At 36.7% G+C, this 14,330-nt stretch overlaps 2 protein-coding genes across 2 annotated transcripts; both read right to left on the reverse strand.

Annotated features, from left to right (window-relative positions):
* Positions 1-3,937: 3,937 nt before the first annotated feature.
* Positions 3,938-5,747, reverse strand: LOC137711431 (uncharacterized). The gene has a single exon (XM_068450674.1). The coding sequence runs from the start codon at positions 5,628-5,630 to the stop codon at positions 4,155-4,157; it is 1,476 nt and encodes a 491-aa protein (XP_068306775.1). The 5' UTR covers positions 5,631-5,747; the 3' UTR covers positions 3,938-4,154.
* Positions 5,748-7,710: 1,963 nt separating this feature from the next.
* On the reverse strand, positions 7,711-13,557 carry LOC137710741 (protein NUCLEAR FUSION DEFECTIVE 4-like). Its single transcript, XM_068449852.1, has 3 exons — positions 13,001-13,557; positions 8,967-9,916; positions 7,711-8,744 (listed from the first exon to the last, which is right to left on the reverse strand). The coding sequence occupies exons 1-3, from the start codon at positions 13,475-13,477 to the stop codon at positions 8,276-8,278; spliced, it is 1,896 nt and encodes a 631-aa protein (XP_068305953.1). The 5' UTR covers positions 13,478-13,557; the 3' UTR covers positions 7,711-8,275.
* Between the last annotated feature and the right edge of the window lie 773 nt (positions 13,558-14,330).

A 14,330-nucleotide genomic window follows, 5' to 3' on the forward strand; every position in this document is an offset into this window, starting at 1 on the left:
GAACCCAAACCAAGATACGATTCCTGACCATCACTCAACGGAATCGCATATTGGAGTAGGAAGGATTCCGGACCATCACTCAACGGAATCCGAACCAGGATACGATTCTGGACCATCACTCAACGGAATCGCGGAGTACATTGCATAACCACCAATCAATGAAACAACACATGAATCAAGTTGCTCAAGTTATAAAGGCTCAACGAAACAAGAAAAGAAATAATGAAACGAGCATTGACACATGTTTCAAAGCAACAAACCCCATGACAATGGGTTAACGGTCCACCACTAGCCCTCACCTTCATCAAATCAAGCCAATCAAACAAAACAAACCATATTTCCAATATGCACGTCAAATCCCACTTCATATAACAACATCATTGGCTAAATATGAAAATTAACAATTTATAGGAAAAATGATTATAAAACCATTTCATATTCACATATATTTAAGTCACTCACATTTCTTCATAACATACCATCTATATACATCCAACACCTTTCGAATATGCACGTCAATTCACATACCACGATCATCATCAGTACACAAGCCAATTCATGCTTGATAAACATAGGTCTATGGCTAAATATATACAAATATATATATATATATATATATATATATATATATATATATATAAACACATTTCAATAGAATCACATTATAAGACCAAGTCAAATTCACCGATGATACCAATATAAGAAATCAAGGTAATAACCATATCACATATGTTCAAGTCACTCTCTAACCAATGTAGGCCCATTAGACTGAACTTAAGTCTCCCATAATACTAATTTTATTATTTAGAACATTCCGAGACATGTTGACCATAAATCAATTCTCGGTCAATGATGGGGTCCACAACAATCCGTAAATCCGATTTATAATCCATAACTTCCCAAAGTCCACATTATGCTTCGAGGATAACATACTAAAATTTCATTTTGATCCAATGGTCGAATTGTCGACAATCACACAAACAAGTGGCGGTCCAAATTGATCACCACACCAAACAATTGAATCTTTGGAAACCAAGCTAGACATAGGTTCACTTGGTCACTATAAGGTATTTGAAACCTAGACAACACTCGTGAACGATCCCACGCACCGCCACACGCGGTGGAAGTCAAGATGGAGGGTTTACAAACCCCGAATTTCAACCTTAACTAGATGAGCTCAAATTTACGTGGTAGCTAGAGCTCAATAAGGGAAACATTTTTCACAACTAGGCCGACGCTAAATTCTAACCGGAAACCGTCCAATTTCACCGGAGAAAACTGGATTTCTAGAGTTCTAAACACCCAACTCTAAAATGAATACGAAAGCACAAACTAAGCATACCCACTTGAAGATTATGAAGAGTATATGAAGTTTCATACCTCACTCGAAGGAAATCGTTGCCGGAATCGCCGGAAAAATGATAAAACCACCGGAAAAGTCGTGGACTTTGCGACCTCGAACTGCAAAGATGGAAAAGAAATGGGAAAATCTAACATCACAGAGATGTAGGGCTCGTCAAGAGCTTTCCATGGACACCAAGATCATCCAAAACGGAGCTCGGATGAGAAAGATACAAGCGGGTCAAGTTTGGTGGGTTTATGGGTCCAAATCTCCCTAAAACGGGTTAGTAACAGTTTTTTTTTCTTCCCATTTTCAGAAACCTTCCCGTTTTCTGGAGGTTTCCCTCCCATTTATAGCATTTTGGACATATAATCAAAATGCCACCAACTTTAAACGACTCTAACTTCTCCGTTCGGACTCGGAAATAAGATATGTTTATGCCTACGCGCTCATGGAATCGAACTCTACCTAACCAATTCAAGAGTTGACCGAAAAGGTCGAGAAAATTGGAAATGACTAAAGTAACCCTCACTTCGTTTTTCTCAATTTTGGAGAAATAAAGAACTAGTTCCAATCAAATCTTCGAAATACGTCAAGAATAAAATAAAATAATAATTTTAGGGACGGGATATCACAAGTATCACCCCGTGTGTGTTGATTTTGACAGCTAAACACATATTCCACACCATATAGCTTATGCTTATGACAAAAGAAGAGAATGTTTGTGAGAGTAGACAACATGTTTGAAAATTTGAAAATTTTCATTGATTACGGCTTCAATACCGGATGAAACAGCCTCCCCGCTCTCTAATGTTGACTGTTACGAATCTAACATTTAAGAACAAAATTGTTGAGGTTGCAGTTCTAACATTTAAGATGGCAGACATGTAAATAGTGGTAAAAGCTGTGGTATTTGTATAGATGACATGTTAATATATTTGAGGCTTTTATTATTCTTACAAAGTTAATCTGGAATCTTTTATAAACCTATTTAACCATTATTGTGTTCAAATTTCTGTCGATATACGATATGGGAAGGTTTCGTCTTTCTCAACTTTACATTCGAGAACAACAAAGACACATGACAGTAACAAGAAAGATCGCTTGTAGCCATATTGTCGACAATAGTCTCATAATACCTAAATTGAGACGAGTACTACAAGTTTTATAAATAAAAAAAATTAATGGCGCACCAATGGATGGTGTCGTCACAAGATGAGCATAATACATGACTAAGGGTAAAAAAATTATAAAATTAATCTATTTCTTGTAATGCTTCACGAACTTTTCAGAAGAGGCACGACAGTTGTTATAATATTTTGCTTTAATATTGTTCATTCCACAAACATAAAATAAATATTTTACAAGTCAAAGCAACAAACTAAAGTAGTATTGAGGCATCGAAGCAAATATATCGTACTCTAACTCATTGAAAAGATCTCACATTTAGTTTTCTGCCTAAGAAGGAGAAGAAGCAGGTGGGGCGGAAGTTGCAATGAAACATAATGAATAAAAACTCGGTCAGTTCTTTCTAAAATTTCATCTTTGTTGCTATAGTGTTCATGTGCAAAAGTGTTATTCACAAGAATAAAATGGCAGTCTTCCCAACGCTACAAGAGCCCTGCAACTTTTGTTAGTAATCACCCGTCCTAAAAAAATATAGGTATACACGTCTCATGCATACTTTATACTGAAATATTTTTTGCACTCAACCACAGCCGAAGATCCGTTGAAAATGCACTACTCGCCAAAAGCAAAATTACCATAATTAAAAATATGTTTAATCCGACCATAGTGCTTAAGAGAATGGGCAATTTTTTATTTCTCCAAGCACGATCTCTTGGATAGATTTGAAGTTAAGGTAAGTAGCTCTACGCTTATAAAGGATGAGGTATAGGTTATTTGTGAAATAAAAAATGCATTTAAAAAAAAAAAATGCTGCGTATTTAACTGATGTGAGGCATCAAAATGAGAATTTCTAAATATGGTATTTATTTGGGATGAAATAAATTATTTAAATTTCAATAATCACATGTAATGTGCCACAATTATTAATTATTTCCTATATATATATATATATATATCTTGAACAGAACTTATGACAAATCTATGTTTATAAAATCCTTTGAAGTACTCTCATCACACGCTTTGTTATACCATTGCCAAAATTACGATTATAAATTAGTAAAAGCATGATATTTCTAATTCTTAATTTATTCATGATTTTTATTTTCTGGCAAATAAAACGAAAGACTATAATATAATGATACATCCAAATTAAGCTAAACAACAATACAACTCACGTTCAAATTCCACAAAGAAAAGCAATCTGACCCAACAACCACAAGAAAACAAGGGATGCCAGACACGCCTAACACACACCGACGGGTGCACTAATTTGACTAGAACAAAAAAAAGTTGGACTCGTAACTTTAATGATGCCACACCACAAGTCGGGCTCATATGATCATTTTCTGAAATTGGAATCTAGATATGCAAAGAGACAATTTTAAAAGTCATTATGTACTCTGAAAATGAAGAAATATAGAAGAGAAAATACACTTAAAAAGGTAAGTGGTTGATAGGATTTTTTTTCTAGAAATTGCTGTTTTTCGGGTTCAAAATTTTCACCTTTATTTAGAAAATAAGGATAAATTGACGTTTCTAAAATGCCCGTAACCGCTATATATATGTACGTTAATAAATTGGGAACCAATTAAGAACCCGATCAAATTTTCCATATATCGTGTAAAAACGATACCAAGTTCCTACGGAAAATTAATTTGTAATACGAAATCTATAGTCTAATTAATCACGGGTAAGTACAAAATGTTTCATTTTTTATACAAAGAAACAACCTCTCGTATGCTAATGCCATCTTTCTTGCTGTAAACATGGAATTTGCATATTCCCGGCAAGCTTTTCCTCTTTGAGCTGCCCTCCTTGGCCCTTCATTCACAGCCAACTCCAAAGCCTCCAACAATGATTCGACGTTCGGAGAGAACATGAAGCCGAACTCATCATCCACAACAATAGTACCTTTGATGCTCGGAAACCTTGACGCCATCACCGGCTTCCCACTCATCATTGCCTCCATTAAAGTAAGATCAAGACCTTGCGGTCGAAGTGTTGGATTCACAAAGATATCGATGCCATTATAGAATGCGTGTAATTTGGATGGACTCATAGACCCAAGAACAAGAACTTGAGGCCCCATATCCTTGTACCTTCCTTCCCATGGTCCCGAACCAGCCACGATCAAATACACATTAGGATTCTTAGCTATGAGCTTTGAGAATGCTTCGTATAATATAGGATGGCCTTTGTCTTTCACTAATCTTCCGGCCACTCCGAATACCAAACTAGCATTTTTAGGTACGCCGATTGCATACCTAAACTCTTGGCCTAGGTTATCATCTACGCCAAAGTCGGCTTCGTTAACACCGTTGACAATCACATGCACTCTTTTGTTTGGTATTTGGTAGACATCCCTTAGCATCTCCCCACAACTATCACTTATAGCAACATGATGGGCATAGTTATGGAAGAATCGTATCTCATTTAAAACTTTTGGGACAACCCCTTGAATGCTTTGGTTGAAAGATGGGGAGATAGGCTCACTAGGCTTGCGCGTCAAGTCTTGGAAGATGCCGGAGTGTAAGCTTTCGAGGGCAATCCCATGCCATGACACTGCGAGGTTTGAGAGATTTCGCGCTAGCCAATGAGGTAGCGCCACGCTTTCGGAGTGAACCACATCGAAATTTTCACGTTGGTTTTCTTCCAAAAACTGCTCCCATGCTTTGTTGTAACGCCAGCGACCGGGGTCTCCCTCGTGGAAGTGGATGTAGGGTGACGATGGGCTTGGACTTCCATGTTGGTTGTCGAGTTTCATCAGCTCCTTGGAAGGGACTGGGGAGGTGAACACATGGACTTGATGGCCGAGGAGGGAGAGAGCTGTGTGGAGAGTGTGGGCGTGGCGCTCCATGCCACCTGGGACGGTGCCAATAGGCCATTTTCTTGAGAAGACGGCGATTCTGAGGGTGGTGGGTCGAGGACGGTCTTGAAGAAAGGGAAGGCGGTTCCAGGCGAACTGAGCGGCTCGGAGATCGCCGGACCAGGTGGGGCCAGGGTGGGTGGAAAAAGTGGTGGTGCAAAGAGAAGTTGTGGTGGTGGTGCGGAGGAGGAAAAGGGCGGGGATGGTGAAGAGGACAATGAAGAAGAGGGTGGTGCAAAGATTTGATTGGGAAGAGGAAACCATGAATTTCTTGGGTTTGTTGTTGGAGGCCATATTGGTTGGGAATTGAATGGGAAAAAAAGTCTGAAATATGATGTTTGGGTGTATTGTTGCTTTGAATTTTTATAAAATTGCAAGGCTGGCTTTGTGGGAAAGTGGGGAGGTGCCCACGCACTGAAGTCTGAAGCAAGTGCGACTCGTTTGGAATTTCTTTGAGTGCGTTTCTAACGCCTTCTTTTTGAAAAAAGTAAAAAGAAAGAAGGAATTTTCATGTGCTATAAGCATGAATATTGTTGACTTGTTTAAGGGTTGGTTGATATATTTTCAATGATATGTTACGGTCTTGATGACTCATGTGTGTTGTCATATAGTTCATTTATAATTATCATAATATACACAATGAAAATACTATATCAATTTAAAATTTGACACAAACAGATATTAGTAGGGGAGAATTAAATTTAGAATCTCGCAAGACCCCTCACTTATTTCTAAGTTGATGGACTTTGGTGCTATATGGGGTGTAGTTGAGTGAGAATATAGGAGCTTATTAAATTAGGCCATGGAAGTTACACAAGGTTATATACTTTGGTAAGTCATCTAGTTGACAGCAACTTATTATATGGAAATGGTTCACGACAACTGTAACCTTCCGATTTAATAATCAATGTCGTCTAGAAGAATACTCACACATGGCATCATGTTATTGAATCATAATGCTTTCTGGTGGTAAACTTATTCTGTCTAAATCCTTCTCAACTTCATGGCCAAATCTTAGGGTTCATATGTGTGTGGTTTCGTTGTGTTTGACTTCTAAGACTTCAAGTAGACGCATCTGCATGTGGATTTTGACTTCGACACTAAGCCAGGTTTTGGGTAATTTGCGAGGCACGTATTTGATTTGAAAAATCCAAGCACATTGGATTTTCTTTTCCAATTTGTTAAATAATTAATCATGTTAGTCAACCATGCATGTAATTCGCAAGGCTCTTATGCAATTGCTTGGTAGTTAATAAAGCAGTTTATTGGTACTTTTGCTTTCTCACTGTCAGCGCCACCACCCATTCCAATTTGTAAATAAACAAAAGTTTTTTAGTCAAAATGGTTTCTAAGATTTGCATAACTCCTCATTTTGATCTCTGAGATTTGAAATCGATTGAATTAGTCCCTTAGTTTGTCTACAATCAGTCATTTTGATCTTGACTTAAAAAATCTCCATAAAATAAGGATAAAATCATAAAAGTACCCTCAATTTTTGTCAAATTATTTTGGCCTATTATTTATTAACTTTGGGGTAATTTTGTCATTTTGATCTTTATTTAGCATAATTTTTTTCATCGAATGACCAAAATGATTGATAATGGACAATCTCAAGGATCGCTTCTATTGATTTTAAATCTCAAGGACCAATGTGAGAAGTTATACAAATCTCAGACTATTTTGACTAAAAAGCCATAAACAAACCTATACTGTTTGATTCATATCAATCACCATTAAAATGGACCAGACTTGAAGAAATATTATTGGACTGTTGATTCATATATATAAAACTACGCTACCTTAGAGAGAAAATACATCTAAATATTGTAAGAAATAACACAAAAAATAACTATATCACGTATAGCACTTCACTTGTTAGGGCAGAAAAGTGAGTGTAGAATTTAGAGAAATGGATGTACTGATATCACAAAGTCAATGACTTGAGATACAAGTGAGGTTATTTGATTTACAATACAAAGATAACTAGGAGAAGTAATCCTGATGTAACCCTAAAAGTTAACATCTTCTCCACAAACATGGTGGCCTTGAGAAAAGTTTGGAGCTAAGAAGAAGGTTCACTCACGGTTTGATGAACTGAAGGGACAAAACTTGTCCTAGTGAGTGCAAAGCTTGACTCGCTCACGAATAAAATGATTATCAAGCTCAATATGCTTAGTTCGATCACGAAAGACATGATTAGCAGTCATTTTAATAGTATTAAGGTTGTCATAAAACAAAGTGAAGTGTAGCCAAATGGGTCAGTACCTCCTTATGCAAGCATCATGTGCAATCCTTTATGATATTAATTTTTACTCTTTACTTAATCCAAACACGACCAAAATAGTTGTTTGTCAAAGACTACACCTAAAACCATTATTTGACAACGACAATTGACAATCAGTGATGATAAGCCAGCCTAACCAAGGTAGATTAATTTTTAATAATATAGTTTTCAAAGCGGGCCGGATCAAGATTAACATTTGGGCCGATCTGGGATTTCAAACCCTTGGCCCAAGCCTTGTAAAACCCAACAACGGGCCGGGTTCAGGCAAGCCCACTACTGGCCGAACTAAGAATAAAGATATAATGTACAAAAGAGAAACCTAATCTATTTATTGTAGAACAAATGGAACATGAATCTAAAGCATAATCAAAACTCTCTTATAAAAAATAAATTTTATAAAAAAATTATATAATAATTAATAAAAAAAAAAAGAACCATAACCAATTTCTTGGTTAACCAACATGTAAAAATACGTTGTTGATGTATTCCCTTAATAGTGTCCTCATCATCAATACACCCCCAGATTAGCTAGAATATGAACTGATTCATAGATTCAAATCAAACTTTTTGCTGGAAAGTACGCTCCTCCTCTACCTCCAAAAGTTAGCAAGAACCTGAGAAACGTGTTATCTTTTGCCTCCAACAACATTCCATGTTAGAAGAGTTGTGTTGAACGATTATGTTCAAAATGATCATACGCATGCCGGGTTCTTAAGAATAACAGCACACTTGAACCTAACCCAAGAACCGATATGCATGCCCACCACACAAAGGTAAAGAAGTAGCAGTCCCTCCCCATGCACACAATCGAATCAGTCCTTAAGATATTTAGGTTAGAGCTCACGTTGGAATCATAAACGATGGCTGCGAGAAAGCCATAGACGAGCGAACCAATGGGTATGTTGGTAATAAGAATGTTGTGGTTAACACCTACGCTGTTAGGCCCGAACAACTCCGATGTGATCGAAACAGCTGCTGCGAAAATGAATCCAGAGCTCAATCCGATTAGTGCAGTGCCTGTGTGCAAAGCCAAGCTACTGCTTGATAACGCTAGCAACAAGAAGGCAACTGGGGTTGGTAAAAGTGCAATTGTCAACCATCCGGTCCTTGCAAAATAAAATTTCCTGCAAAATATTGGTAAAAACATTTTGTTAGTCTTGCTAATCAAAGATGTAAAAATTGCAAAAGTTTGGAAAACAAAATACTGAAGTGATCAGACTTCGGATTATATTAGACCACACGATACGCCGTCACACATTAGTTTCACAGGTACATTACGATATGTCATCAATTGATGTAATTTACAAAAATAAGGCAAAGAAGAAGTGTGCATTATCAATACTTACGCACGTATGTAGTCTGGTGCAGCTGAGAGCAATCGGCCAAAGAAGGAAAATGATGAATAAAGTGTGACAAGGGTTGAAGTCTTGGAGCTCTGTCCTAACGATTGAGCTATCTGCCCTAGATTGTTGCTGTACACAAGACCAATAGTACCTCCACAAAAATACGAGACGTAGTATAGCCAAAAATCGAGCCTTCGTACAAGCGCTCGTGCTGTGTGGTCTTCCCCAAGCATTACCAACTGATCTTTGCCCACAATTGCCCCACAACACCCTTCGGTGCTCTGATATCCGCTCTTCTGTCTAAATGACAAAGTTGAAGGAGATCTTTCGTTATTGTTCAAGAGGTGACCAACAGATCCATTCCCATAATTCATACTGTTCTCACGTGAAAGAAGCTCTTTATGAAGCTCAAGATCATCAACATCAACAAGAACGAAGCCCCAGCCTTCAAAGCGGATTCTAGAATGGATGACACGATGAACCCAACTTCTAGCGTAGACAATGCCAGGTATGCACAGAGGGAAAATGAGTAGGAAAATGGCACCGCCTAAGAGGAGACGAGCTGTTGTTGTATCATATGAGGTTGAACTAAAGAGAAGAAGGTAAACACCAGTTAGGACAGCTAAGATATTCAAAAGGAGAAATATGAGGGAGTCGCGGCGAACTCCATCAGGTGGGAGAGGCTCTAGAGTGGGTTGGCGGAGAATCGGGATCAATGCCGCTACTGAAGTGAGAAGGGGAATGACAGCATTCAAAAAGAGAAATAAAGAAGTTGACGATGAGTCAATTGCATCGGCTACAAGGTTGTATAAGGCTGCACTTACACCATTGAAGCTTACTGTGAGTGATATTGCTAAGGGTTGATTAGCTGGGAAGTTCCGAATGCAAAGAACGAAACATACGGTGTTGAACCAACAGATGCTACACCCAGCCAACAAACACAGAAGAAATATCTGCCACCCACAAGTTCCATAATAAGACAAGTTAGAGCTACACCCATGAAAAACACTCAGGCAAAATTACACCAATACAATTGTCTACTATAATAGGTCTATGTTGCAAATTTTCAGTTAGAAAATTGCAGCAAGACCTACAATTCCATTCTTCTGCTAAGTTGCACCTGATTCATGCGCGACCATTGAAATGGCCATGTTAAAATCACATGTAAATTTTTGAACGGCAAAATAAACGGTCAGATATGGCACATTAAAACAATATTTTTATAAGATGGCATTTGTAGTCAATTATATATTTTCAGTTGAAAAAATTGAAAATAAATCTATAACTATGGCTCATATTATATTAGATATAGACAAAACAATTAAATTAAACAAAAAAAATGATTAAATTAAACAAATCTATCACATGGAATGCATATTGACAAGTACTCTTAGATTCATATGAGGTTGATTAACAATACAGCCATGAATCGATCACATGGAATGTTTGGAAAAGTGGTCGGAGGATTAATTAGTCGATAAAAAATTGGAGCAACAAACAGTTTTATTGACACATCAAACTCTCGTACTCGATCAAAACGATGACATGCATGCATGCAAATGCAAGAAATTGTTGGTGTAGATTCTTAACGTCGACCTAACAGTGTAAAAGCTGAATGCAAACTCTCACCAATCACTATAAATATGTTATTAACTATAACTACGGATAAAACAGAATTCAATTAGGCTTGGCATTTCTTTATTCAGTAAGTTCGTAAGCAATGAACAAAAAACTTTATTGTGATCCAAAGTATTTTCATAGTAAAAAAATAATAAAGACTTAAATAGATTACTTGTTGAGACACATGCATCGATATTATCTACCATGATTCAGAGTCACGTGCCAAATGAACTGAAATTATATCTTTCTACTTTTTCTTTTTAGATTTTTCGTACAAAGCTACGAAACAATTTACTTTAGAAAAAACACTTAGAACTTTTTTTCTTTTCTAATTTACTATTGTCTTATTACCTTTTGAATAAAAAGGGGAAAACAGAAACTAATTTGTATGAAGATTTTGTTGTCTCAGACGGAAAGATGACGAAGATTTTGTTGGTACACTAACACCAAAAAACAATAAAAGAAACAAAACTAGAGAAAGAAAAAGACAAGAAATGGTAAAGAAAGGTGAGAAAAAAGAAAAGTGAACAAAAACCAAATATTGACAACTCCAGGAAGTTACCAAGTAGCCTCGTTCCAACAAATCTGCTTATCATAGCCAATGCGGTACCCTTTTTCTGCAAATATTATGGCACAAAATTGAAGCTAATATTGAAGGGAAGCTTATTCCAACAGAATTTTGTTTCATCACTAAAAAAACTTAAAAATTCATTTTTGTTCATAAAATTTAATGATGCTTGATTGTGTAAGTTGGGCTTGGCGGCCGGATCATGTTTGTCATGTTTGTGGCACATTCGATATTTTAACAGATCATGTTATATCAAACTCATTAATATGAACGGTTAATATGACTTGACTCGAAATCGGCCCGTTAAAATTAATGGGTACTAGACCCGATCCATTTTTTTTTTTTTTAAGGTTGTGGAGCCTTCTTCAAAAGTCCCACTCACTATTTAATGAAATTTTTAATTACATGTTTGCCTATTTGTAAAATAAATAAAGACTTTAATAGTTATATAATAATAATAATGTCGTATTTTATGCAGGTGTTTTTAAATTTGTATGAGGTCTCGAAAAAGTATGTGATGTAAATTAAAATGGATCAAACCTATGGATCAAACCCATGGATCAAACCTATGTAACCCCCCCTCCTCCGTACCAAACCTATGGATCGCTGAAAAGGTTGAGGGGATGAGAGCAGTAAAATGGATACTTCTAGAAGGCAGGCGACTGAGCTCTTGTGTTATCCCGTCGAATCCAATTGAATTTTTTATTTTTAATACGAAACAGTCGTGTATTTCTTATGTTAGATGACGCAGATCAAATTATATCACGATCATGGCCTTAATTTTAATTTTACATATTATTTGTTTATAATTTTATGTATATATTAGAGATTATTTTAAAAATAATATCGAATGAAAAAATAACATTGAACTTTTACAACGGATGAGATTTTAATGTGGATATGAAAATAAAACGCTGAGCGGTCTAGCAACTCTCTTAAAACTTTACCAAAAGTCTATTTTCACACTATAGTCCTACGCAGACCCCACTCACCGTCAATAAAGAAAGAAAAAGGCAAGGTGATATTTTCTTTCTGGAGGCGGCGTTGCCCTCGTGATTTTCCTATCTCCTCCTATTTCATGCTTAAGTTACGTTAATATTTTATATTTATATTATTTTTTATTTTATTATCTTTATAAAAAAATCAATATAAAATATTAACATGGCATAAAATAACATAAAATATAAAAAAAATAAGAAGAACACCCAAATAGAAGGACAGACAATCTGCCTCCTTTCTTTTTTGTATAATTTTACTATAAAATAAATAAAGGAGAGGAAGAACTTTTTTTCTTTAATTCTAAATTTGAGAAAATGAAATGAAGAACTTTCAAGTAAAAGGAAACAGAAAAAGCACTATTGTGGGGAGAGCAGCGATTTCCGGTGGTTGAACGAAGTACATCCACCCTAAACAAGCAACGGTCGTCTTTGAGTGGTAACACAAAACCACTTCTTCCACCCATAAGAAACAAACAAAACAGAGAAAATCCTAAACACAAAATTAGGGATTGAAGAAAGATTGGAACAAAACAAATCAACACCAAATTGCAATAACAACACAAATAGATGAACTCCGAACTATGCGTAATACTTGACTGCACAAAATAATATGAAATTTTCTACATCCAAGTTCGAATCTCTGTTCCATATTTTAGATTAGATTAAATCAACACTCGATCAAATAAACAAAATACAAATATAGGAACCTAAATACCCAATTAATTAAAAATCACATAAAACATGGCAAATGTCATGAGAATTTTAATAAATTAGAGGTGGAAGGAGGAGAATGAAAAACAAACAATTAATTTGAAAAAAGGATAAGATTAAATTAAATTAAACGTACGTACCAGGATATATGGCAAGGAAATGATTTGGCGAATGACAAGCCACTGCATGCCGTAACCGATGAGTCCCATGAAGGCGGACATGAACAGTACAACCCAGAGAGGAAGATACATGAGAGCCAGCCCCGATGACCACCCCAACACCTTCCCCAGATCAGACGCCGTCGCCAGGTAATTCAACTGCACTTGCGAGATCCCCAGAACCGACTTCAACGACGACGAATACGACGAGAAGTCGAAGTTCGTCCCTGTAAATGCCTGAATCCATATTGTAGCCACCAGAATCATCCATTTTCTCGACTGCCCCGCCATCAGAATTGCCCTGAAAAATATTTGGTGTTTAGGAATGTCAGAGCCGCCAGCGCCAGCGCCTCCTCCCAGCCGCAAAGACCACCACGACGGTTGTTGTTGTCGTGGTTGTGTGTCGCTGCTGGTTGCGTTGTTTGGTTTGCGTCTCCCAGTCTCCCTACGTGGCCTCATTTATAGGCCAACGATCACATATCCCTTTATGTGGGCCCCCATAGTTGCTCTCTCTTGTCTCGTCATATAATTGTTTTTTTTTTCTTGAATCAAATACTAATTGAAGATTTTACAATAGTTTAGGGTCAGGTCGGTTGAACATGCGTCCGTAGATAAATTTTGGCTATTGATATAAATAGAGCTAAAATGCATCAACGCTTAAAATGAGCGCTTGTCGATTGGCTTCACAAGCTTTAGATAGATTAACTCAAACTGTTAACATACATGTGAGGTTTAAAATACATTTAAGTTCAAAATAAACGCTTACACGCAGAAAAATACGGATAATGATAACTTCTTCTTTTACTAAATTTTCTTTTGGGTAAATATTTTTAACAAACAATGAGGCTATAGTCGTGATAACGTGGCAACATGTGACATTTGACATGTGACAGAGGCATCCGAGGGCAGCCGGAAGACCACTTGGCTTGGATCACTTGATTTGTACAATGAGTTGTGAAAACCCAAACAATTTCTCTCTCTCTCTCTCTCAATTTTATTAATCCGAGGGGGATTCCCACCCGACCTCGTACATATGCTGTGTGGTGGTGATCATGTTGATTGTTCGAGGAGGGGAATCCACAAATAAAAATTATATGTGTGCAGGTGTATAATAAGTTATTCCCCTCGCTGAGGTTAACGTCTCTAATGCACATGCAAATCCTCAAATATATTCTCTTACTTTTGTTTGTGCCCTAATTATTTGAGAGATTAACGAATCTAATATATATATATATATATATGATAATACTTCGAAGATTTTTAGGTTATTTCTGACAAAATTCTTGTTTGAGTCACATTTTAACACATGGTA

The sequence above is a fragment of the Pyrus communis genome, chromosome 12 (assembly GCF_963583255.1).
Source record: "Pyrus communis chromosome 12, drPyrComm1.1, whole genome shotgun sequence".
Taxonomy (NCBI): domain Eukaryota; kingdom Viridiplantae; phylum Streptophyta; class Magnoliopsida; order Rosales; family Rosaceae; genus Pyrus; species Pyrus communis.